The sequence below is a fragment of the Rhinolophus hipposideros genome (assembly GCF_964194185.1).
Source record: "Rhinolophus hipposideros genome assembly, chromosome: 12".
Taxonomy (NCBI): Eukaryota; Metazoa; Chordata; class Mammalia; order Chiroptera; family Rhinolophidae; genus Rhinolophus; species Rhinolophus hipposideros.
Window position 1 is genome coordinate 9,594,026 of NC_138058.1, and position 26,860 is coordinate 9,620,885.

At 45.3% G+C, this 26,860-nt stretch overlaps 1 protein-coding gene across 2 annotated transcripts in view; it reads left to right on the forward strand.

Moving 5' to 3' along the window:
• The window catches only part of RFX8 (regulatory factor X8), a gene marked incomplete at its 5' end in the record, with an annotated part of 52,676 nt that extends 27,986 nt beyond the window's left edge, over positions 1–24,690 (forward strand). Inside the window, 10 exons of one of the 2 annotated variants that reach the window (XM_081068753.1) lie at positions 3,965–4,075; positions 4,649–4,726; positions 6,874–6,987; positions 7,832–7,982; positions 10,286–10,344; positions 11,767–11,908; positions 14,095–14,189; positions 17,147–17,261; positions 18,888–19,204; positions 24,308–24,690. In XM_081068753.1, coding sequence (XP_080924879.1) covers positions 3,965–4,075; positions 4,649–4,726; positions 6,874–6,987; positions 7,832–7,982; positions 10,286–10,344; positions 11,767–11,908; positions 14,095–14,189; positions 17,147–17,261; positions 18,888–19,204; positions 24,308–24,484 — 1,359 coding nt within the window. In that variant the 3' untranslated portion in view covers positions 24,485–24,690. The remainder of the gene's footprint in view (positions 1–3,964; positions 4,076–4,648; positions 4,727–6,873; positions 6,988–7,831; positions 7,983–10,285; positions 10,345–11,766; positions 11,909–14,094; positions 14,190–17,146; positions 17,262–18,887; positions 19,205–24,307) is intronic. The other variant, XM_081068754.1, reaches the window with a different exon arrangement.
• Positions 24,691–26,860: the final 2,170 nt, after the last annotated feature.

A 26,860-nucleotide genomic window follows, 5' to 3' on the forward strand; every position in this document is an offset into this window, starting at 1 on the left:
CCATAATATCCCCTGGAATATTCAGTAATTGTGTAATTAGATGCAACTATTTTCCTGTGTGTCATGTTCTTCTATGTGTAGCCCTAACGACTCCCCCATTTGGCAAGATCGTTGAGTGTCCACCGTGTGCCACACACTATGTTGGGACAAATGAAGTCACTGTCTTCAGTGAACATACTGTGTGGCTGCACATCAGCTGTTGAATGTGTTTCTTTTACTATAATTAAAAGGGATGTACAGGTTGTGAGCAATAAATCTGTGTGCAAGTGTCTGTATATTACAGTTATAGCTCTTGGAATTAGGACACCAGAACTATTAACAGCTATCTCATCACGAGTTGAATGCCACGACAACATGATAGCATGTTGATGCTATCTTGTTGATAAGTGTCATTGAATGGACAATCCTTTAAAAACCTGTTTTGTGACCAGCACTCTTGAGGGCTAAATGGGGAATGAAAGAAAACTAAAAACACCAAAAAAACCCCGTACTTCCTATACTTGAATAGAATACACTTTCACAGTTAGGGAGCTAAGACAGACGAGGAACAACATGTGTACTGTCCAAGGGGCAATGCATCCTGTTGGTGGTTTGGGAACTCCAAAGTGGGAGGGAGGGAAAAAGATTGTGGTGGGCCTTCATGGAAAACGTAGTCTGTGTTGATTTCCTATTGCTGCTATAACCAAACGGAACAAATTTCACTGCTTAAAACAATACAAACTTAATATCTTCCACTTCTCCAGGTCACAAGTCCAACATAGTTCTCACCAGGCTAAGATTAAAGGGTTGGCAGGGCTACATTCTGGGGGGAGTCTGTTCCTTCCTTTTCCAGCTTCTGGAGGCTGCCCTGTTCCTTGGCTCATGGCCCCTTCCTCAGTCTTCAAAGCCAGCAAAGGCAGGCTGAGTCCTTTTCATACTGCCATCTCTCTGCACCTGGGAAAGGGTCTTTGCTTTGAAGGACCACTGTCATTGCATTGGGGCCACCTGGATGATCCGAGATAATCTCCCCATCTCAAGGTCCTTAATCTTAATCACATCTGCAAACTTCCTTTTGCCAGGTAGGGCTCCAGGGATTAGGATTTGGACGTCTTTGGGGGCCATTACTCTGCTTGCCACACTGTCCTTGAGCCGGTTCTGGAGGGGTCACTAGGATCCTCCCTTAGGAGACCCTCATGTTGAGGGTGTAGCTTGCATTTGTGCTGGGAGGTGTGTGGGCAGCGAGGAGCTGGAGGTGAGGATATCGGGGAGCAGTAGACTCTGGATGAGGTCCACATGGTGGACAGCTTTTCAGTGCCAAGCTGAGGAATTCAGATTTCACCCAAAAGACTGTAGAAAACCATTGAGGCATCTTCAGAAGGAGAATGACAGGATACATTTGTTTTGGGGGCAATAATTCTGAGAACAGTGTCTTCCCCAATGCAGGAAGAACAAAAGGCATTGAGGAAACTTGATAGAGTAACTCAGGGGTGGCAGATGGTACCTGGCTGGGAGGGCCATGACATGAAAGGGCCCTGCATCTTATCTCCAGGGTTTGACACGTAGCACGTGCTCACTGAAGGTCGGTGCAGTGAATGATAATAGTTCCAATAACATTTCTTGGATCTGTTGAAAAATGCCAAACTGCATTTAATATACCTGGAAAATCTAAATAGAATTTCTCACTTTTTTCTTTTTCATTTTGCTGAATGACTTCTCCAGCAGAGTCGAATTTGACTTGTTCTATTCGTACCTATTCGTACTTGCTCTTTAGATTTCTGATTGTTTATATTGTGAAGAAACTGTTTCAATTCATGATTTTTTTAAAAAAATTTCTTTTTTCCTGAAAGACCACTTCTTTTGACAGGAACAACTTGAGGGAATTGACTTGAGAAAGTCATGAATTTGCTTTTCATTATTTTACTGTGTAACAGCTTACACTTATATTCACCTTGGAATCATTTCTAAAACAACTACATTTTCAGATAATTTCTTCTGAACCGGTGAAACTATAATGTATTTGTCATGTTGAAATGTAGAGATTTCTGCAGAGTTGGACAAACAACAGTCTGCCTAGAGCTGCCATTCTCAACTTGAGTGTGCAGAAAGCCTCACTTGGGAAGCTCGTTACAATGATAGATTTCTGGCTTCCTCTGATTCACTCAGGCCCTCAGGAGATGAACCCCAAGCACCCCCTGGGATTTTGATGTAGATGGTTTCAGGACCACACTTGAGAAACACTGGCTTTGATCATTAATGACCAGGAGACCATTCATGAAAACAGGAAGTCAGGGTGAGCTATGAAGAAAATGAATGCACTTAGGGTGGGATGTGGTAGGTAAGAGACGCTAGCCCAGAACTGGAATGGAAGATTCCTCATTATTCTCTAATAGAAGCATTGATGGTCAGGCCAGTGAACTTTATGAAATAGCCTCACCCTTTTTGATGACGAGCCTGAGTATCACCCACACCCACATACTAGGAGTGCTATCCATCGGACAGCTCTGAATGAAGCCAGTGTCCTAACGTGGTAGGAATGAGGTTTGAACAGCCCCCCTAGGGGAAGAAACCCAATGGAAACCAAACAGCACCCAATGGAAACACCCTTTGAGCCGTCATCTTTCTGTGCTACTACTTTATGTATTTGTTTAGACATCTATACCCCTACTTTATTCCAAAAATATCAACAAGGGGAGTTTTAACTTGACATGTTCGCAATATTAACTGCGTAATGTACCTTTTTCCAGGGAGAGGGTCCATTGCTTTCATCAAATTCTCAAAGGCGTTCAGGACCACAAAAGAATTAAGAAGTACAGATTTTAGGACACTGAGAAGACTGCTGAACATAATTCCTAAGATTCCTCAATCCCTGATCCTCAATGATATTGGTTGATAATGAGGGAACATCAGAGGAGCAGGAAGCTGGCGGTGCCTGTCCCGAATGTGTGTAGCACTGTATGGGATGGTAGTTGAGCAGCATTCCTCTCCCTAAGGGTGGGTGCCAGTGATTCAGGAGCCTCTCTGCCCTCGGGTGGCCTATAGACAGGCACATACCGCAAACCCACATAAAGGATCTACTGAGCGAGATATAAGCAGCTCAGGAAGGCTCTAAGTATGTAAGAACTGAGAAAGCTAAGGGTGAAACTGACCTTGGAACTGGACTCTCACAGAGCAAGCCATTAGGTTGCTGAGAGAACGAAGACGAAACTCTCCTGCAGGTTGCAGTCCAACATGACAACCCTTGCAGCTCAATCCAACTCATAGAAATGGTGTCATCCTACTCTATTGAAATGGAAATTATTCAGAATTTCAGGAACAGAAGTTCAGGAAAATCCTGAAGGAATCATTTAAAATAAAATTAACGTTCTTTACTTAGATCATGAGCGATCATGCCTTCTCTTGCTCAGAGGGGACACAGGAAGGAATGTAGAATTTGTTTTCTTCTATGTTACCTTTCTTCCTCTTTGATGGAAATGTTTTACATTCTGTAAATTGTTCTTCTAAAGGGAAGTCTGTTTCCCTTATTTGTTAAGACTTGAAATTTGTGATACAACCAGCCATTTTTATACTATAGGCATGACGACCCAGACAGGATATGATTTTATTTCGGAGGTGGGGGGGGACAATTATATGGACAAGGGTTGTAGAAATGTATTTGTGGCATTAAATTATTCATAGATAATACTTTCATTGTATGTTGCTATACAGCACTTGTAATACATGACCACAAGAGTGATACATTTGGGTAATATGTTAAGTTCTAACTCCTTCCTGATGACCATAATTCATAGAATTATAGAGGAAGGTTAGTATCATTTGCAATGAAATAAGGGAGGAAAGTTGCTGGAATCAATAATGTTTCCAGAGGTGTGGATAAAAGATTACACAGAACATTAACCTATAGTAGCAATGTGATTATTACATGGTTTACATGTGAGAAAATGCATTTTATTTTAAAGAAATAATCTATTATGTCAACTGTTTCTAGAGTAAAAATCATTCACCAGTAAAGACAGACCCAGTTGGATCACCTTTGTCTGAATTCAGGAGATGTCCATTCTGGGAGCAAGAACTGGCAAAGAAGTACTCCTACAAATTGGTAGGCTTACACGCATGGGAGACACTAACTTTTTATGCTTCGGGCAGTAAATATCGTCTTATTTTGCCTGTGATCATAGTTCCACCAGAGGGAGTAATGTTTGCCTTCTCCCAGACCTTTGAGGACCAACATTTCCTCCTGGGCTTGGTGATGGTTCCCAAATTCAGGTCTTCCCCTCTCATCCTGTAGAAAGGCTCCACCTGGGACCACTCTGTCATCTTCCAAAGTGAGGGCTTCCCATGACACAGAAGGGAACAAACATGTGAATTTTCTAGAAACCAGGACTGGGAAATATAGAGAGGGGAGGTTGGGGCTGAGGGCAAAGGATGTCAAAGATCAGTGGCCTTTATAGTGGGTGGTACAGACACCCACTGTGGAGTTACAAAATCAAAATCAAAGCTACATCAATTTTAGGCCAATAAGGTTTGCATTACTCCACATGAGGAAAAACTTGGCTTCTGTCAAATAGAAATTCCAATATGAGCAGCCTCTGGGGCTTCAGAAAGGCCTTTGAGGAGCAGTTCGTTCTTGAAGTGGCCTGCAAACTAAAATAATTGTCCATCTCCTTCCTAGATGGCCTTTCTTGCTGATGAATACTGCAACTATTGTCGAGACATTTTACAAAATGTGAGGAACCAAGAACTTGAGAGGGTAGGGTTTTATCTATAAAATACAAGCATTTATGACTCATTCTTAACCATTTCACTTGAAAAGACCCCTCAAGGAATGTCTAGTGGTAATTTATTGCACCGAAGGGCTTAGAATCCACCTGTTTTATAGTTAGTGAGTTCTTGAAGGTGATATTTTTATTCAGTTTAATCATTTGGAAATTTTCCAAGGTGCTCATATGTCTAACTTCATGCTTTAAATGTAATTCTTCTGGAGTTTTTTTTAGATCCTAATTCCAGCTGATTTTGAATAAAGTAATATTATTATTCACCCTGGAATTTTCAATAATGCTAAAGAGCTATTTTATTGATCCATGCTAACTGAAAAAGAAGCAAAACTTTGAAGCTTTAGTGTTCTAAGTACTTCAGAATTGGGTGATAATAGTAATTCAGCATGAGTACATTTAGTACTCACTCAGAGTAAAGCATAATAGTAACAAAGAGACCAGGATGTCTTCAGAACGGCCCCCATCCTAGTAATGCAATGCTGTGAATATCCATCCACATTGGTTATCTATTATATTCCTTCTTTCCTTCATTCGCTCATCAATAGTAATTCAATTCTTACTGTGCAACTAGAACCATTTCTGGAACTAAGAAGGCATTCTCCATAAGGCTTGAGAGCTGATAGTCTGGTACTAAAAGGAACAATATAAGCCAATAAGTAGGATACAATATGGCAAGTTCTAGAATAGCAGTGTAATTAGACTATCCTGGCTGCCCAGAGGAAAAGTAACAGAGATGGCTGGGGAGTGCTCCCAAGAGGAGGCCATGTGGTTGCAGAATCTAGTGGAAAAGTAGAGGTTCAACAGATTCAGAATAAGGTACAAAAGGGATTCCAGGTAGAACAAATGACACAGGCCTGTGTCATGTCACAGGCACATGACAAAAATGTGTTGTGACTATGAGTAGATTTTATTACCTCTTTAGGAGAGAAGCCATATAGGAAGTGGGAAAATAGACTGGTGCTAGAAAGGGCCTCTTATGCCCTGTGAAGAATTCTGATTTATTAAGAAGACAGTGTGGGAGCAGTGACACAGATTGCCTTATTGGAGCAGAGAGAGTGGCAAGGAGGTTTTGTCATAGTCAAGGTGAGAAGTGATGAAAAATGTCAGATCTGAAATGGTGACAGTGATGTCACAGAGAAAGAGGGACAAATTAGAGAAATATTTTGGAAGCAAACACAACAGGATTTGATGACTTTGGATTTGGGTGGTGAGGGAGTTGGCAGAGATGAGTCCATGGCTGCTGCTTCATTCAAATCCACCACCCCAAAAGGTCATGCTCTAAAGTTTCCAACCTGAGAGGAAAAGGATTAATATATCCCACTTGTTACACTACTGTGTTTTTGTTAAATATTTAGAGTCTCTTTGGCGATGTCTTCTGTAGAATTTATGGTCCTGATAACAAGGTTTCAAATCAGGGGTTCATCATCAGATAACCCAAGAGTTGGCCCTAACTTCTTTGGCAGCCTGCACAGTCTTGCTTGAAGTCACTGGCACTTCCTGGTGTCCGGGTCATGATGCCTCTGAATGCTTGAGCCTGCAGAAATCCCCAACAGTCAAGAATCTTTGTGAGCGGGCAACTCAGATTGGCCACCTGGTTCAATCATGGCATCTGAAAAGTTCACCTGGGGGGAAATAAAGGAAAGGAAAGAAACTTCCATTTTGTTCCTCAACAAAAGTTTTCCACATCAGTCTTTAAACAAGGCTCCTGAGTAGAATGACACCAGGCCCCTTTGGATGACAATCCTTAGGTGAATTCTAACTCAATGTCAAGGGGGAAGCATCTTTGATTACATACTGGTACTTCTCTTTCAGAGCTAAAAAAATAATTGAGGGATCAGTCAGTCAATGTTCATTCTAAACTCTGCTCTATGCTCCTCCGGCCATTTCCTCATCCTATTATAATCAGCAGGAGCCCCCTTGTGGTTACAATAGCTTTCCTTCCCAAAAACTTCCTCATGAAAATATGTTCCATGTTATCCCATCCAACTGGATAGACTAAGCTTTACGTGAACTGGAATGAAGTCCATGAAATTATCATTTGGGACTGATTAAGTATATAGAGGGATTAGTCTCACCGGGCACAAAATCAGTTTCCGGGGGTGTATTCCATTCCTTACCACAGGTGGAGGACTTGCTTACTTCCTTCTGGAAATCTCTGCAGCAAGATACAGTGGTGCTTATGTCATTGCCTGATGTGTGCCAGCTCTTTAAATGCTACGACGCACAGATGTACAAGGTAGGAAGATGTTTGTTTGTGTCACTGCTTTGTAACTTTCCAGGAACTGACACCAAATGCTGGGGTTAGAACTGCAGCCCTCCCTCTCTGCAGTGTCCGTGGACCTCAGAGCCTCTGAGGAGTGACTTGGTGGGGTTGATGGGCCATCAGCCTTTGGATCTTTCCCTAAAAGTCAGCTTTACATTCTTAATTCCGTGAGAGTCTGAGTTACCTCATGTAAAGAAAAAACCAACACACCTTGGTGGCCTATAGTTCCAGTGACCGGGAACCCCGAACTGAGTCAAAGTTCTTTCTCCAGTAATTTCAACAAAAGAAGACTTTTTTAAAAAAATGAGTAATTGGAATAATTGTTTTGGAGTATACAGAACTGCCAAGGTTTTTTGTTTGCTTGTTTTTAAACTCTATCTCTACAGTGATTATTATAGTTGAGGGGTCAGTTACATTTTCACTACAATTTCTGTGGTGAAAATGTGTTCTCTTTATGCTAGTCGTGAACCTTTACGTTTTATTTTGTTATTTTTTAGGAAACAAACTAGCGCTTCTAAGTTTTTAATATAGTGGTTGAAAACCAGGGCCTGGGTTCAGCTTAAACTTTTGGTTGGACCCATCTAGTTTTGGCCAATACCGCATTTTTTAGAATTTTGAATCAGCTATCAATATTGGATCTTTGAAAAAACTTCAAATTCTGACCACACCTATAGTGGCGAGGGCTGCGTGTGGCTGCCCCCTCAAACCCGGTGGGGCCTTTTCTCTGAGTTTGTGGCACATGTGACGTTTGGCCACTTGTAACTAGCGGGCACCTGCCCTGGTGAACAGTCACGGTGTCTTGACATTTTTGTTGTAGGGGATTGAGGACGTCCTCCTTCACGATTTCCTGGAAGATGTTTCTATTCAGTACCTGAAATCTATCCGGTTATTTAGTAAGAAATTTAAGCTGTGGCTGCTTCATGCTTTGGAAGGTTTTCCAGCCCTTTTACAGATCTCTAAACTCAAAGGTAGGTTTTAATGGAAAAACTAAATTCTGTGAGAGTAGATGCGAAACCTGACTTTCAGGCTGGCAGGACCTCTCAGCTGTGTAACGCGTACTCCTCCTCGTGCATGAACACAGTCCACAAGGCCTGTCCTGCTCAGTACTTGTGGCTTTTTCTTTAGTGCCTATAATGTATTCTGGTGCTGATCCATCACACCCTTTTACTGATTCCCCTTTATGAATCATGGACTGTGGACAGGTCCAAGGGGTTAGAGGTGTAGAAAAGGTGCCTGAGGGTTGTGAAGGCTGGGAGAACATGGCCGGTGCCTCTGGCACACCTTTCTTCTTTAACCAGCTACCAGAGGGGAGCCCGCAGTCCTCACTCCTTGCCCCTCGAGCAGGACTGACCTGGGCTCCGGTGCCAAGATCCTTCCACCTCTCCGTGGCTTCCCAAAAGGCTTCAAAGAATATTGCTTCCCCCTTAGAAATTTCTCCCATGTCCTTAACTTTCTCACAACCCTGGGGCCACCAGGTCATTCAAACCTTTGTGGTCTCAGTCTCTCTGCGGACTTTCGAGAATGCTTTTTCTTTCTATCTGGCTGCCAGGTTATAGTCTCTAAATATGACTTTCACTGGGCTGCCTGCCTGCTCAGGGACTCCAGTGGCTTCCATTAAACACCCGCACATACCCGCTGTGTGGGTACCATGTTTTATGGCCTTGGAAATAGCCTTTGTGTGTGTGTTTCCGTTGTTGCCTAGAACTCTTTCCAATGCCCCTTCCACCGCAGGATCCTAGTCTTCTTGGGCCAGCTCAGGGCCACTGCCATCACCAGGCCCTCCCAGTTATCTCCCCATACTTCTGTCTTGCTTTCTTTGCACATTTTCTGCTGGTTTCTCAGACTGCCTACAGAATAGGAACACGACTAATGTCACTCGCAATCCCTGCACGCCTGGCTGTGTTCATCCGCATACTGGGAAGCTTGATCCAGTTTGACCCACTTGGAAATTTTCACGTGGCCAGGCTGGGCCCATGGGCCTTTGTGGTTGCCAGCCTAGAAGGCAGCAGGGAGGGGACACCGAAGAGAGAGAGAGTGGGGTCTGGGACTTGCTCTGAAAGGGGAGAGGAAGCCCCACTGCAGTTTTCCTGGGGTCACTTTACCACCTGCCCTAATTCAAGCCCTTGGTTTCCCTCTGTCCCTCCTCGAGGCTACATCAGCGAGCTTCCTAGTTAGTTGATGATCCTGTATCCAGCTCGTCACACTCTCCTCCACACCCAGTGATCATTCTAAAACAGTGATTTGACCAACAATCTTCCGTACCCCTGCTGCCTGGAGGCTCCGCTCATCTTCACTGTGCGACGTCCTCCACTGCTTGGCCTCTGGCCCCATTCCGCAAAGGACCCGCCCTCATGCTCCCTAGCAACACAAGGCTGGTTGGCCCCACAAAGACCCTTACTGCTGCTACTCTGTGCGCCTAGACAGCCTTCCCCACCCCCATTCCCTTGGCTAACTCCTAAGTTATACGTTCAAGCCAGATGGAATGCCACCTTTTAAGAGACGCTGTCTCTGATAGCTTCTTCCAAACAGGCCTCACCCTGCCCTAAACCCTACTCTCTTCTTCCCTGAGCTCTCACCTTGCCAGGGAGCACTTACCTTGCTGTTGGGAAGTTGTTTGCATACCTGGTGACCCATCCTCAGAGGGTGTGCCCCTTGAGGGTAGATGTTGCCCTCATTTGCCCAACAATTCAGCAAACATTTATGGGGCAAACCCTGCCCTCAGAAATATTTGTCACATGAAAAAATTAATACATTCAAGGGGAGAGTGCCCTTCTTTTTTTGTTTTCTCTTCTCATCCTTTCCTTTTCTTTGGTCATTTTCTGAGGAGAGCTCTTGGCTGGCAACCACACGGGCCCATGGGCCCAGCCTGGCCAGGTGAAAATTTCTAAGTGGGTCAAACTGCGTCAAGATTCCCAGCATGAGTAGAGATGAGAAAGTGGAGGGGACTCAGGTGGCATTCCATCTGGGCAAAAATCCTAAACTCCTTTGAGCAGACATGTCAGATGCCAGGATTACATAATTTTTCTGGCATGGGTAGGGGTATTTTAGTCAAGTTGCCTCTACTGGAATCTCCTAGCCATTCGGGAAAGGATCCACGGGCAGTGGGAAGACGAGGCTGTGTGGAGGCCTCGCTGTGTGGAAGCAGCCTGGGCAGCTGTGCCTCCTGAGGCCCACACAGGCCTCTCCTGTCAATGCCTTGCTTTCCCCACTTGAGAATATGAGAATATGGCGCTATAGTATCAATAATGGCTATGTATATTGTTCTCAACAGAAGTTACCGTGTTTGTCAAAAGACTAAGAAGGAAGATATACCTTTCCAACATGGCAAAGGTAGGTTTCCAGCCACGAGACAGGAGGGAACAAAGCAGTTTCCTGAAGTGAAAGCTGAAAGCTCCAAGTATCCCCTCAGAGCAAGGAGGCCATTTCCACCCACCTGGAGGGCAGAGAGCAGCCAGTTGCTTGCCACTGGCTGTGCAAACCTGGGGTCCCCAAACTCCCAGCAATAAGCCCACCCTCTCCTCCCCTCCTCAGATAGGCCCCAGGGACCAGCTCTCCACACAGGAGAGAATGCAGGGTGAGCAGGTCACCAGTCTAACATTCCAGAGGCAGACCCTATCGAGGGGCCAGCAGGGCAGCCAGTGTCAGAGGTGAAAGAGCGCCATAGCAGAGCCTGGGAGAGACAGACAGAGCCCTTCCCCCATGTGCATGGCCCTATAGATTGTGTGCAGGCTGCCGGCTTCCTCAGCTCTGACCTTTCTTCTCCTGGGTTGATCATGTCGCTTCAGTGTTAGAGGCAGATAGAGAAGCGCTGAGGAAAAGGTTATATAATGCCAGCACGTGGGCCCCTCAGGAATCTGTCCTGAAATCCTGTGGGCACCAGGTCAGGACAGCTGGGGACTGTCACTCTGTTCCAAATCAGTCCCAGCTCGGGGAGCTCAGGTGGGCCTTCCTCTTAACTGTCTCCATCCTTCCAGCACAAAACTCTCCCTAGACTCCGAGTTCCTGGGGGTTGTTTTACTGTCATGTGCTCACGGTCCGTCCAGCATGTTTGCATTCCTGACTGGGTCAACCAGTGAGGAGATGCAGCAACACCATCTCGGCTCTTCTTGCGTGACCAGCCCCTGCACTGCATCTTATCTTTACACTTCCTGTCACTTGGGAAAGTGCCCTCAGTTTCCTCTTCTGCAAAATGGGGTTGGCTCTAGTGCCTATGCCTCAGGCTGGTGTGCACACGAGCCATTGCTTGTACTATGAACCCCGAATATATGAAGGACTGGATTGTCCCCATTGGACAGCTGGGACTAAATACCTTGTCCAAGCTTCCCAAGAGGAGAAGGACAGATACAGCTTCTGAATTCCTACAGCCACCCTCCAAAATCAGTCAAGACTGTTTCTTCTCCAAAACCACAATGTCCTCACAGACCCGCAATCTCCCACGGTTTTCCTCTCTAGAGTAATTCAGGCTTATTGAGGGGGCGCAGAGAACAAGAAACAGGGAGAGGAAGAGCCGGGGGTCACATCTGCTTGTGAGCAGAAGCATTCTAAATGCTGATTTTCAGAAAGGCAGTTTTAGAATGTGTGAAATTCGAACATTTTCGTTGTCACTGAAGATTTCATTTTAATGGGTAATACCGAAACCCACTTTGCTTTCTTCCCAACAACAAAAAATCTTGGTAATTTGGAGGGGGTGGGATTAGGCAAAAGTAAAATGACAAGATTGAATTAAATATTATGCTTCCCCATTATCTACAGACTATGAGAATGGTGTTGGAAAATAACAGGAGAGTCAACATTCTGAAGTCGGATCTGCGTGCTATCATGGATATTTCTAAGAAAGCCCTGCCAGGTAACCCGAGCAGCGCAGACGACCTGGAGAAGAACGCGGAGATAAAATGTAATCTTCCTTCTGCAGCTTGCTTTATTGGAGTGCTTGGTATATATTGGGGGCTGGCACAGCCAGCACTAATTTAGGAATTTCTTAATAGAGAAATTACTCTTTGATGTTATCATTTATCTGCTCCCGCAGGGAGTGAGGAATGCCCCCAGAGAACTACTTCCAGGGCTTACCCAAGTGTCCTCCAGGCAATCAGGGCTGACACATGTGTTTGTTGAGTGAATAAATGAGCAGATGAGTGTGGTTGCTGCTTGACAATAGTGTTTTCTGGAAAGCAACCTGGAGTGCTCCTTTGGGGAGAAAAAAACACTTCTGCATCATCTTGTACCTGCACAGATTTTTCTGTCCCACCTGAATTGGATTGAGTTAGCTCTCTGCCCTGCCAGATTCTGCTGGCACTATTGCTAGCATCAGCAAGTATTATTTTGCACAACGTGAGGTTTAACCAGGGTGCTTTTACTGTATTTCCCTACTTTACAAACAAGTGATGTTACGCATGTGGATATGCTTGCCTTTGCTGTCTGATAATTGTAATTAGTTTTCAAGGAAAAAAAAATCCCTCTTCCACAAAGAACTTGACAAGCTGGCTGACAGTGTTGTTACATTCCCAGGACGCAAAAGTAGGGAGAGAAGGAGGTCTCGCACTCAGGGGGAAAACGTGGGAGCTGTTTCAAGGAGGGTAGCTGCAGAGCGCTTACAGCCCTCTCCAGCCTCTGGATCTGAGGCTTGCTGAGAGGGGCCTGTGAGGACTGTGCTTCCATTTCTGCCCTTTCCAGAGGTACCCGCTCCCCAGGATGACCCAGGAAGGCCTAGCAGCTTCGTGCTCGTGGGCCTAAGCCTGTGCACACACCTGTGCATGAACTGCCTCCCCAGTACCTGTGAGCTCCATCAGGGGCCAGCTATGGCTTATTCATCTTGGTTCACCCAACACAGAGCTGGCACGGGTAGCACTTCAGTATTTCATGACTAGATGGATTCAGCAAGACCTAAAAGCATCACAGATTATCCTGTCCTCTTCCTTTGACCTTGAAGTAGGGCTGATTTTGGCTGGGTTGTACCAGTTATTGAAATATTGAAATAGGTCCACTCTTGTTGATAAGTAGCCTCTGCCCCTCCCTGCCACCCTTCCCATCCCACGCTACTGTCCCTTAATTATCTCCGCTGCTTCTAGTGCTATCCCAGCATCTCCTCTCCTAGATACTCCCCTTCTAGCCAAACCAACAACTAAAAGGTGAACACCTAAGCCAGTGAGCTTCAGAGCTGTGGACAGCAATGAGCCCAAAGGGCCCCCTCCTGGCCTACTGGCTCCCCCAGAAATCCCAGGTGGTTGCCCAAACACTGCTCTTGCCCCCAGCCTGAGCCCAGGGAGCCCCAGGAAAGCATGAGGCCTCTCCCCCACGTGCCCGTCAGGCTGCCTGCCAGCTTACCCGGGGCTCCTGTGTACCTGCTGGCATCCTTGGGTGTCCTTCCAGGAGGGCACAGAGCCAGAAGGGAGCCTCGCTTGCGGGCTGCCTCTGCTGACACCTGGCAGGCGAATGTTCGGGATGTTCCTGTGAAAGCTTTCAGGTGAATCCTGACCAAGCCTCAGCCAGGCCACAGCAACGTCCTGGGTTTTCTAAACTCTGCCTGGTACCCAGCGGCACCCAAAAAGGTGGGGAGGCCAAAGGCTGTTCATTTGCTCTCCATGCTTCCCGGTAGACCCAAGTCCCCAGGTCACACACGCTGGGGCTCCACCCTTCCCATCTGTACTGAGTCTGTCACCCCAGGCAGGACACTGAATATCCCTCAACAGCTTTGATGTTTACCATCAGTTAATAAACCAACTCTAATGAAAATGGCAAGAATGGGTGAGGTCACGTCTGTATCATGCAATGAGCTCATCTGAAGCCAGGTTCTGTGTAATTAGAAGGTGTAGTTATTATTTTGAAATATTTCTTTCCATTTCAACAAGTGGCAGAGGTGGTTCCTAGGAGGCAACACCACATAACTCTGAACTAGACGACCGCAGAGGTGACAAATCCCGCCTTAGAATGGATCCTTTGTGTTCAAAAGGAGTGTGAGGCCACAGGCAGTGCCTTTGAACTATTGTTCAGGTGCTGTCCCCTAGGTTACCTAGTACACAAACACCGCCGGGAAAAATTCTGATGCCTTGCTAGCCATCTTTTTATTTTATTTTTTCTTTATAGGCTTAAGCAGTTTAATTTCTTTGCTGGGGACATCAACAGACCTCAGTGTTTTCCTGAATTGTCTGTCTTCGAATCTCCAAGCGTTCGTCTTCCAGGTACAAAACCATAATTTGTTTTGAAGGGAAGAAGTGGTTGTTGTTCATTCTTGCTACATGGTGGCACCGAGTGCCCATGACCTGGTGGAATGCACGAGAGTTTTCTCCGGCCGGAAATGTGTCAAGGCTGGTGTGGGGATAAAGGGGAGAGAAGTGGTGTCTCCCTCCTGCAGCAAGGCAGGAATCAGCGGCTGGCACGTGCGGGAGGTGTGTGTGTGCAGGTGAGTACACGTATACAGGTGAGTGTGTGTGCTCAGGGGAGAGTGTGTGCCGGTGAGCGTGTCTATGCAGGTGAGGTTGAGTGAGTGGACGTGCACACGTGCAGGTGAGCATGTGGTGAGCGGGTGTGCGCACCGAGCGAGAGTGTACAGGAAAAGGAGCAGTTTTGTCTGTATGGGCAGAACAGTACTGGCCTGGGTGTTTTGCAGAAACATCCCAGCACAGTGTCAGGCTTGATTTCAGAAAATCAAAACTGCATATGTATTGGATGTGGGTGGATTTGGTCCTTCTGGTCAACATGCCACTTGGGAGTTACCTTAACAGGGTCCTTCGGCTTGACTATCAGCATCACCTGTACCAGCAGTCACACTTCCAGGGCTGAGAATGCCATCGGAGGAAGCCACGGCACCCTGGCCCCAGTGGGCCCAGTGCATGGGTGGGGGGGTGCCGGGGCTGTGAACTAACACAAGGCAGTGTGGGCCCCCCACCTTTGTGGCATTGTCGTCTGCAGGCTGAGGCCATTGGGGAAGGCCTTGATAAGGGGGTGGGATTCAAAATGGGCCGTGAAGCATGGATAGGATGAAAATCAGCTGAGGAGGGGACACAATATTCGTGAGAGAGAATGGTGTGGGCGCAGTGAGCAGACAGAAGAATGGAGGACCTATTTAGGGAAGAAGGACTAGACACGCCTGGAGCAGAGCAGAGACTTGGAGGCGTGGCACTAGGAGTGGGCCTTTGGTGCTTCCTGCGTTAGGCCTCGGTCACATTTCTTTCTCTCCCTTTCACACTCTTTCTGGCTTTATCCCTATCCCTGTCCTCACAGTGGAGGAGAAAGGGCAGAAATAATAACTGGGTCCACAAAGACTGCAGAGGGCGCTGGGGTCACAAACCTCAGAGAGATGAACCAGAAAACTCCTCAGGAAGGAGCTGGAAAGCCTGTTCCAACCCCTTGGCAAGTGTCCGTTTCCATTCTTTGCTTCTTGACAATAATCATTGCGTATTCTGTACGGTGTTTCTTCCTCCTTGCTGGTCTTCAGCAAAGCTTCTTTGTAACAGTGGTAATGTGTCTGCAGTTGCATTGTTGCCAAGAAATGTGCTGGTTGCCTAGGTCATCACGGACCCAACCTTTCAGTCCTCTCACTCAGCTCCTAACTTCGCCAAGCTGAGCCCCATGAGACCCTGAACACCAACCCTGCCACGCAGCAGCCGACAGACATGTACTTCCTTTTAGACCATGTAATGCTACGTGCTTCCCAAGTCTCTGTCATCATATCTTCAGCCTTCACACATGAGGCATGTTAGAAAAAAGGTATTTTGTAACCGCGTGCCTTTGAAGAGCTTGTTTTTATAAAACGGCTTGGCTGATTGGGGGGAAAAAAAAAACAGGCCGTTGTCAATAAAATACTCAGACTGTTAAAATGTAAGCCCTTGGGATTGTCAGAGATGACGAATGGCTTCAGTTGTTGGCATCTGGCAGCAGGCTGGCAGAGGAAACATTCAACTGTGTCATGTGTTTCGTTCCCCGGTTCTCCCCCCTCCCCCACCCTGTTCTCGTACAATTCGAGCCTAAGAGAAGTTCTAAACAGAGGACCCTGAAGTGCCACACTGGTGGGGAGCAGAGGAAGGCTCAATAATGTTTCTGGTTCATGTCTGAATGTTTGTGCGGAGAGCGTCAGTCACCCAGAGCTACTTGTCTGGATGCTTTTAGAAAATATCCTTGTGTTGTTGAACACTGGGGTTCCTTCCAAGGGCCTCATTTCAGGTGATCAGAAACACTAGCCCAGGTGGTCAGAAGTTGTGGGGGGAGGATAATGCTACTGAAGCAAGTTCCCATGCACCCAAAGCCCAGGGCGATCATGGGGGTGGTGGGGGGGTGGGGAGGGGGCTTTTGGTGCAGGCAGAAGGGAAGAGAAGCAAGGATGAGAAAGGGCATTTCCTCATTTCTAACCAGTCTCCACATCTCTTCTTCAGAGACTTGGGCTGAGCCAGTGGGTGGTCCACACACATATGATGAGACTTAGGGAAGCTTCAGGGCCATCCATCCCAACATAGGCATGTGAAATTCACATGACTCCATTGGTTCCTAAATCATTTAGAGGGTGGCCCAAGGCCATCCTCAATCTACATGGGGGTTTCTTTGTCTGCATATCGAGGCATCTCACTGGTACCCACTTTAGTGCCACTCAAGCTGTCAGATGACCTCGGCTCCACTGGACACGCAGGTGGGACCTTCTGGTCCTCAGATCATTTACGTGGCACAGTGACCAGCTTTGTACTTGACAAAATCAGCACCATTACTGTTCATTATAAAGGGATTCCATGCCATGTTTCCATAATATCAGACTTGGCAAGGATAAAATGGCCACTGAGCCTCTCGATAGCAACTGCCAAGTGGACTTCAGTGAGGCTGAGTCTGCAGTGCTTTTCTGTCACACTTCACAAGTGACCTCTTTTTCAAAATTGTGTGTGATTTAAAAAAAAAAAAAGTAGGCCAGTTCTCCATCTCCTTTCTCCTCCCTGCCAATTTCAAAGGGTTCTGCCCTAAAATTGTCTCCACGGGAGACGAAGCAAGACCAGAAATGGGCCAGGGTGCCACTGTTCCTTTGTCACCTTGTCATTTCTTCTTCTCGTTTGGCTACTGGAAAATGTTTGTGTCTGACAAATATGTGCCTTTGAAAACATGCTTCTCTTCATTGTGTCATTAATCCCAGCATTGTTTCCCCCACACACTGTAACAGCCAAGCAGAAGCAAAGAGGAGTTCATCAAATTGGCCGCCAGCTTTCAGCTAAGATGGAATTTCCTTCTCACTGCTGTGAGCAAAGCCATGACCCTCTGCCACAGAGACAGTTTTGGTAAGTCAGAGAATACCAAACATTCGCATTCTCCCTTTAAAATGTTATGATAGCGTAGGAATTTTCCACTCATCTGCCATGAGTTAATGCCCAATGCCACGTTGCTACTATGTAGAATCCAGTCATCTTCTTTTAACCTTTTTATGTAAAACACAACATAGACACAAAAACCACACAAAACCATAATCACTTTTTTTTAATGGCAACATAAGAGTCCATCAGATAGTTGGACCACGCTTCACTTGCTCATTCCTCCTGGTTGGATATGGAGGAAGCCTCCCCTTGTTTTTGAATTGTGGGCTTTGGGACGTTTTGAGAAAAGCACCATGGGAGACCACTGAGATGGAGGAAAAATAGGTTCTTTGGAGCACCCCATTGTACTTGCAGGAAAAACAATTGCTGTCGTCACCAATGTATGCACATGGTGGAAAGAGTGAAGTATTATATTTTGCAAACTTTTGGGTCAAAGACATGGTCTTTCCCTGTTGGGGAAGGTCACATCTGTCACTTCTGTGGCATAGATGCAGCATGCAGAGTTGTAGGAAGTGAAGGTCACCAGCCCCAGGGAAAGGATCATTCATCTCAACAGACATTTATTGACCCTACAAAGTCCCAGGCACCTTTCCATCCCACAGTGGAAAGACCAAGTCTTTGAGGTTACATGCCAATCAGCGTGAGGAGCCCTGCTCCAGAGGGCTGCCAGATGCCCTCATACTGGTAGGCAGAACAAGGGAGAGAAGACAAGCCTCACTTTAGGTCTGTTTTGCAAACACCCTGTAGCTCTTTCGAAGGTTGCTGCTGTAAGCTGCTCTATAGGAGACAATCATTGGTAGTGAGGCCCTCCCCTTTAGGGAAGGCCAAAATAACTCTACTTTATGCTAATGCTCCCCCAGACCAAAGTGACAGCAGATTCATGTGCAGTCACAGGAAGAGCTCAGCCCTGCAGTTGTTGCTTTTCCCTGTCTACTTTCTCTGGACCTCCACATGAAATCAAAGTATTCAAACCAGTTTTTCCTCTTCACTTGGGTCATGGTTTCCAAGACTGAAGAGGCCCAGAGCTGTTGGCCAGGCTCATTCTGGACCAAGTCATGCCATTCCACCAAGCCAATATCTTTCACTGCAGGTCCATCAAAGAATAAGGAACGTTATAAATGGCTTTGAAATGGACAAAAAGATTTCCTAAAGTGGGTCAAAGGCTTTGAAGTGGGCAAAAAGGTTCAGCACACCTTTCTGAGTTATCTCCACCTTTTGTGGTCTTTGAGTTATTTCACAACCCTGTGCCTTGTATCAAACTGGTGATAATTCCTCCCCATGAATGCAAGCTCCTAGAGTCAGACGGATGCAATTGATGACCCATCTCACACCAGATGAGTTTTAAGTTCCTTTCTGTGGCTCAGGCTATTTAGCTCTCTGTGCTTTCTGTCCAAAAGCTGCCTTACTGGGGTTCTCTGGATATGGAATGCCACATGAGGGATGGGCTCTGCCCAACACCCTTCAGGATCGTTTACAGAAGTGATGCTCTAATACGAAGGAGTTGAAAGCCCCAGAACACTTGTTAATTTCACCGTGATCTGTTTATTCGTCCATCTGTCTATCTAATTATGCATTGATTTTATTTCAATGTAGGCTCCTGGCATCTGTTTCATTTGCTGCTTTTGGAATACGTGATTCATATACTGCAGTCATGCATAGATGAGGAAGAGGAGGAAGACGACGTGGGAAATCTCAAGGAGATGCTACCAGATGACCAGTCTCCTGTCCAGCCAGACCAGGCACCTTTCCACAGTCCAGAGTCTTCACTATCTCAGGAATATGGAAGCCCGAGTGTGGATCCACCCTGGCTGATGCTGAAACATGAGAGCCAGAGCCGCTGTGCCATGGGTGTGAGCAGAGTGGTTCTCAGAGTCCTGGGGTTCCTAGTGGACACGGCCACAGGCAATAAGGTATAGAAACTGGGGGCCCAACTTCCTCAAGTTTTTTCAAGGGCAATAAGAACTACTGGGTGATTAGAAAACCCATAAAGACTCCATTGTCCCAACAACAATACAGGATTCTAGAGGCATCTTTGCTTTAGGTCATTTTGCCAGGAGTGGTTATAATAGCTTATCTGTTGATCACCAGTCAGTTTAGGTTTGGGGTGCATTGATATGAGCCTGGCAGGATTAGAGGTGCAGAACATGTGCATGGCCTTGGTCTTGCCTTCCCAGACTCTTCCTGGGTTAGGCTAACTAAGCAATAGATGACACTAGCCATTACACTAAGTGGTATGCACCGAAAATGCCTCTGGCATTCAAAGAAGGGAAACATTGAATGGTCTGAATAGTAATGATTTTGAAAAAACAGAATTGGGGTACATCTTGAAAGATATAAAATTAAGAATTTATATTTATCCAACACCAATTCTATTCTATACCCTTTATATACATTATCTCTGAAGCCGTACAAGCCTACATAGTATCTATTCTGATCATTCTCATGCCTTTCATGAGAAAATTGAGACTCAGAGAAGCTACGTGGCTTGCACAAATAGTGGAACAGAGAGTAAATAGTGGGCTGCCTGATCTCAAGCCCATTCTTCTCCCACAACACGAGCTCAGAGGAAGGTGGTCCGTGCCCCAAGAAGAATAGGACATAGGTTGGAGAGGTCAGAGGTGGGGCCTTGATTCTAGGAAGAGGAGCCAGATGATGCAGGGAGCAACAGAAACACCACTGCTGAGGCAGGGGGAGTGGCTGGTTTAAGAAAAAAAATCTTGACACTTGTCTCCGTACTAATTTCTAAAAGTTCTATACCTGTGTCTGGAAGTTTACCACTTTATGTGGTCCTTCTTTTGCAGGCCTGAGCTCCCCTTCTGAGTGGACAATTTGTGCTTGGCAGGAGACCATTAAAAGCAGGGTGTGGCTCTCGACCTGAGTTACTGATGGTCATGGCTATGAGTTGAGTCACAGCCTGAAACCATTCATGCCCTACAACCCTCAAAATAACCAGAACCTCTCCTTCCTGAACAAACCCTCATTCCAAGTTCTCCAGGGTGCAGAGAACCTGGACAACTGCTATTGAGCATGTCATGCAGGGTGTCAGGTGGGGTCTCTGCTCCCGCTCCCCACATAAGAACGCAGGACATGGTGAGGCCAAAAAGGAACACCCACGGAGCCATGGATAGGGGAGTCATACCACTATATTCTCGCTGGTGGCTGGGCTGGAGACACAGGAAGCAGGAGCGACACTATCTGCAACCTGCCGTCCAGTTCTCTCTGCCAACCAGCCTCATTTGCTAGCTGCAATCCGCTCTTGCAGGCTCAGCCACTGTCGCATCCAGCGCAACACAGGCAGTGAGTGAATGAGCAGGGGCGATGAAGGGTTAAGAAAGAAACAGAAATCAAGAAAGTTATGAAACAGGGGACCAAGGGTCTCCCAACCTCAAAGGACTGAGAGCCCCGAATCGGGCCACCTTGTGGCTTTTATTGATGCACACACAAGGAAGTAGCATTGTTTTCTCCCCAGTGAGTCCCATACATCATACCAGAAAACTGATTCAAAGCAATCACCCTTGCCTGCAAACAGCCACAATCAAAAGTCCCAGGATGTCTTAACAATTGCAGTATGTGCCTCCCCAGGGACAAATCTTTATGCTGAAACTTATTGATAAGAATGGAAGGGGAACGGATGTTATCACATCCTTGACTCACTTCCCAAGCAAGTTGTGGGAAGGAATACAGCCACATAGGCAAAAGTTCTCCTTAGCTGGGGGAAGGTGGGGGCTATGCCCACCTCTATTGACCCCGTGAATTCTCCCAGTGGTCCCCCTGCGACTGTGCCTGGCTTGGGTTGTTCCTTCCATGGGGAATCTTACCCATCATTGACTGATCAGCCATCTTTTGGGGGCCAAACAGAGAGACATGAAGTGTAAGCACAAAGGTGAAGCAAAGTCCCTGAAAGGAACAGTCTCACAGACTCTTCTTTCTTTAGGGGTAGGCACGAGGGGACAGACAGTTAGGCTGCTGCATGACAATAAGCAATAAGGAGTTGAGTAATATTCCCAAGGTCACCTTGCTAATAATTGGCAAAGCAGGAATTCAAACTTACATAGATCTCCTTGTGAGACTTTCCTTTTTATTCCCCTCTCTCTCCTCAAAGGTACTACCATGTGCTTTAATTCCAAAAGCAGTGAGTTTAGAGTAAATGAAAAATATTATCAAGTCTGATTGTTTGGGGAAATAAGTGGGAAGTTTTGGTACATAACTTTCTAGGTTCAAATTCTACATCTTACACTTATTAGCTGAGAACCTTGGGCAAGTTGCTTAATTTATCTAGTCCTCAGTCTCCTTATCTACATAACAGGAATAATAATATCTAATTCCATAGGGCCATTATTAAATAAGTTAATCATTATTCTTAGGAAAAAAATTCTTAGAACATTAGCAAATACCCAAAACCACTAGTCGTCATTATTATTTCTCCAATAAAATATCCTAATCTGAGCACCATTCCATAACACTGTTTACCCAATGCCTTAGCAACTCTGGAGTTCATTGTAATGGGGTTTGACCTACAGTCGTGCATCAAACAATGACAGTTTGGTCAATGACGGACCGCATGCATCTATGATGGTGGTCCCATAAGATTATAATGGAGTTGAAAAATTCCTGTTGCTTAATGATGCCGTAGCCCTTGTAATATCACAGCACAAAGCATTGCTCACGTGTTTGTAGTGATGCGGGTGTGAAGAAACCTACTGCCAGTCGTGGGAAAGTCTAGCACATGCATTATGTACAGTACATAATGCTTGATGATAATAAATGACTATGTTACTAGTTTATGTATTACCATACTATACTTTTATCATTATTTTAGAGTATATTCTTTCTACTTATAAAAACGTTTGCTAAAACAGAATGCCGTGTGATGCCGGCCACAGCCTCGGACGTCTCCTGTTCACCATGTCTCTTGACTGCACCACTTTCTCTGGTGCTGGACCGAATCCTGTGTTGTTTTGTGCAGTGCGTGCTGTACCGGCTCGTAGCCCGGGAGCAGTAGGCTGGACCACACAGCCGACGTGTGCAGTGGGCTAGACCATCAATCCTCAGAACATATCCCTGTAGTTAAGCGACGTATGACTGTATATTTAATTGGTGGAAACAATAGAGAAGATATTAAATACTTAATTGAACTACAGAATAAAGCAATACAAGCAGACAAATGTCAGATAATCCAAATATGCATTAGAGATTAATTAAACCTTCTGTTGGTGAATGCCTGCTGAATTCACTATAATGATTTAAACAATCTAACACCAAAAAGTTACGCTCATCTAATTTTCCTTGCATTCGTTATTCAGCATTGCACTCATCATCAACAGAAAAGCACACCCTGTGCCGCATGTGCACTCATCTGCCTCAAATGAACTCCCCACCCCCATTCAGCTGCACATCTGTGTGAGCCTCATTCTCTGATCAATTTATCACAGCCTTGCACCTATGGTAAGAACTGAAGTCAGCATTCTGACTGCTAGACCCATCTGTCACTCTTCTACAGTCTAGCAGTGTTCAAAAAAAGTAAGATGCCAAGGCATGTTTAACACAAAAGCAAAACACTATACTGATATTAAATGAAGAACACTCTTTTTAAAAACATGCTACACAGTTTCACATTCTGTCATGTACTCAAGGATTAAAGCATAGCAAAACTATTTAAAAAAACAATAATAAGTGACTTGTCAACTGTAGTGTAAAGATGAAGACAATTTTTTTTGTGTGTTTTTTTAAGAGATTTTTTTTATTGCGGAAGGGGAACAGGACTTTATTGGGGAACAGTGTGTACTTCCAGGACTTTTTTCCAAATCAAGTTGTTGTCCTTTCAGTCTTAGTTGTGGAGGGCGCAGCTCAGCTCCAGACCCAGTTCCCGTTGCTAGTTGCAGGGGGCGCTGCCCACCATCCCTTGTGGGACTTGAGGAATCAAACTGGCAACCTTGTGGTTGAGAGCCCACTGGCCCATGTGGGAATCGAACCGGCAGGCTTCGGAGTTAGGAGCACAGAGAGTTAGGAGCACAGAGCTCTAACCTCCTGAGCCATCCGGCCGGCCCCAACAATTGTTTTTTGAGAGAGAAGAAAAACATCTTTTCATTGGGTGGTCATGTTTATTATGGAATTGAGAGAGAGAGGGTGAGAAATGTAGTACCATTAGCCTTGCTTTTGAGGTTATCTTGTGCACATCTTTATCCAAATCTATTAGCTTACTGGGGGTTTATTGATGGAATCAGACCAAGAAAATATATCTCTATTGGTTTTTGAAAGTAATCATGTACAAGGATTTGCCGATCTTCCGAGTACCCTTGTAGCGAAGGAAAGAGTAATGGCATATTACCCTGGTCTCTCTGATAAGAACACTTGCGTAGACAAGTCAGGTGACTTATTTGAGAGATGGCACTTCAACTAACCCCAGCATCTGTGAGTCCCTCAAATCTACTACCCAACCAAGTGTCAATTTAATCAATGATTGTTTTCACAGATTTTCCCTCCTTATCTACTGGTGTATTTGATGGATGGTGGAGGGAGAGTCTGTTTGAGAACTTGAGCCAATTGCATCAGCTCAGAACTCATGAGAATGCAGGATTGGTATCCATCTGGAAGGCAGCCAAAATGATAAGCACTACAGCCCACAGAAACCCATGGGTATTGCACGGGCTCCCTCTTGATTTTCCCAGCTGAGCCGGGCTCTCCCATGTCTTTAATGGGAGAGTGTTGTTTTGCAGTCAGTGCCTCACAAACATCTATAGGCTTCCCACTCCTTTTCCTAAAGAAAACCCACCTGCTCCCACTTCCCGTGGCCTCTTTCTCTTGCACCCTCCTGGAAACAGTCTTTACCATGAAGTCTTCACCAGACCCTGAGCATTCCTCTGAGAAATTAGGAAGAAATGCATGAGCTTCCAGTTGACGTCCCAAGGTGGGGACAAGGGCATGGTAGAAGAATTCAAGTGGTGGGTCTTGCAGCAGGGGAAAGTGTAACTTTTTCCTTTTATCTTTTGCTTTTCAACATTTCCCCATTGCAGCTCATCCAGGTATTGTTGGAAGACAAGGCCACAGAAAGCACCGTCAAACTCAGCCTTCCTGTGGGACAAGAAACGCTTGTCACCCTAGAAGATGGACAAACATTTGTGATTCACATCTCAGATGTACCCCAAAGCTCTGGAAATATTTATTTCAGAGAAAGCAATGCTAATAAGTAAGATTATTTATTTGAATAGGACATGAGAAAGCATAGATTCTCATTCTTAAAAATACCTTAAATGCTAAAACTTTTGTATTGATAAGAAAGAAGATTTTTTTAAAAAGAAGATTTCATGTACATAATAGAGGTAGCATTGTCTGTTCTATGTTTATGTGTATTTCAAAGAATTGGCTTTAATGAAATGTATAAACTGATTTGGAGTATAATTTTTGCCTCTGTTGCTTTTCTTTGGGGATTTCCAAGGATTTCTATTTGGGGACTTAACAGAAGAGAAATTTGAGAAATTTTGGGGGGAATAAAAAAATGGATACGTCTCCAAAGAAAGATAAAGTTTGAAGCATGTAAACTGATGCAAGCATTAAAAGGCCAATGGTAATATATTTTTTCCTTCCCTTAGTAGTGCCCCAATCAAAATAGAATTTGTAGGAAAATGCCCCCAGGCAGTGAAGTACAGGAAAAAAAAATGATAGCATTGTTTGACTTACTCACTGGCCCACTAAACCATCCCGACTTTCTTTGCTTTGCCGTTACAGCTTCCTTAAAGGGAGGTACAATTTTGACTCCATCAGTGTCTGAACAAATGAGGATGTCCTACTTTGAATCAGTTTTCACTCTTCTCTTTGCAGCAAAATCCTAAAAAAATGTTGAAACTAAGATCATTGTTAAACCAGATTCATTTATATGTAACTGGTTCTAACATTTAAAAGGAATTTTAACAATTCATGCTCACATGATTTTTGGTACAAGCAGAAATAACAGGATATTTTATTGATCTCATATTTTACATAAGAAATGAATTCAATTTCCCTAAATGCTTGGAAATTTTAAAGAAACATAAGAATGACATATCAGTAGATTCATTAAGAATTATAGGTCTTTATGGTTTAAAAAAGTAATCATATTTCAGAGCCCTTTACCACTACATTTAATACATAATTTCATTTCTTAGGCTATCTGGGAGCAGTCATTTATTAAAGCACAACACAAGAGATATTCCTTTGCTCAGTGACGTTGCATATTTTTCTGCTCACATGTAAGGAGACAGGTGGTGGACTGACTACAGGAACAAAGGCAACGATATGATTTATTTGGGGAAGAGTGACGTTTGTTTGCATATTAGGGGTAGACTGATTAGCAGAGAGCTAGGGCATTCTGTCCTTGAAAAGGCCAACCAAGTTTATGGAAGAAACTGTAATTGTTTATCTATGGGGTTAGAAGTTAGGATAGGAAATGAGGATGGGTAGAGTAATAGAGAGAGGTAGAAGGGGCTCCTGGGACCCTCACAGTGTTCCAATTCTTGGTCTGCGGGTGGCCAGACAGTGTATTCCCTTGTGAAAATGTGTCACAAAGCTGACACTATGACTTGACTTCTTTTCTGCATGTTATGTGTGAACATGTATTTTTAAAACTAGAAGGCATTGCATGCATTATGGGGGTTGTATTGGAGGTTCCTGGTGGAAGGAGGGACAAGGAGCTGTCAGGCGGGGTCTCAGCTCCCGCTCCCCACACAAGAAAGCAGGATATGGTGAGGTCAAAAAGGAACACCCACGGAGCCATAGATAGGGGGGTTCATACCACTACAGTCTCGCTGGAGGCTGGTTTGGAGACACAGGAAGCAAGAGCCATACGATTCTCAATCCGCCATCTGCTTCTCTGCCAACCAACCAACCAACCAACCAACCAGACTAGCCACGGCAGTTATATTAGTGACTAATGACTAACCGGTAACAGCTGATGACCACCCAGCCACAGCGGATGGCCATCTGATTACAGCTGATGGCCATCTAATAACCGAGCCAGCACCTTTCCACGTGAGGCCCAGAGCCTGGAAACTGCTCTCTGGGGCTCTGTCCCCACAGAAGCACACAGAGAAAGTGAGTGGGTTTGAAAAAGTGCCAGGGCCAGGAGCGCTTGGGTGAGATCGGAGCTGCACCTGCCACCTGTGTCTTTGTTTTTCCCTCAGCCTCCTTGCTGAGCGGAGGAGGCAGGAGGCTGAGCAACCACAGGCTTCAAGTCCTAACAATTTTCAGCAAGGAGAAGTGAGAAGCTTCTATCTTTAATAAAGTTTGACGTTTTTATTAGTACACTGGGCTGGACACTTTAATTACTAGCAGAGATGGTTCTCATGATTGAAAACTGGTGGTCTTCTCTCATTTGACAGCAAGCACCAATATGAACAGGAACTCTCCCTCTAGCTCCGCCCCCAAACTTGGATTTTTATCCAAGAGCCAGAAATAATCCACAGGCAGTTTTCTGCTTGCAGCATTTATCGGTTCACCTTGTGGCATTACAAACTAACCCTTAATGACCTAAAAGAGTCACCATTTATTTATTATTCCTCCCCAGGTCAAGGTTGCTTGGACGGTCCTGCTGA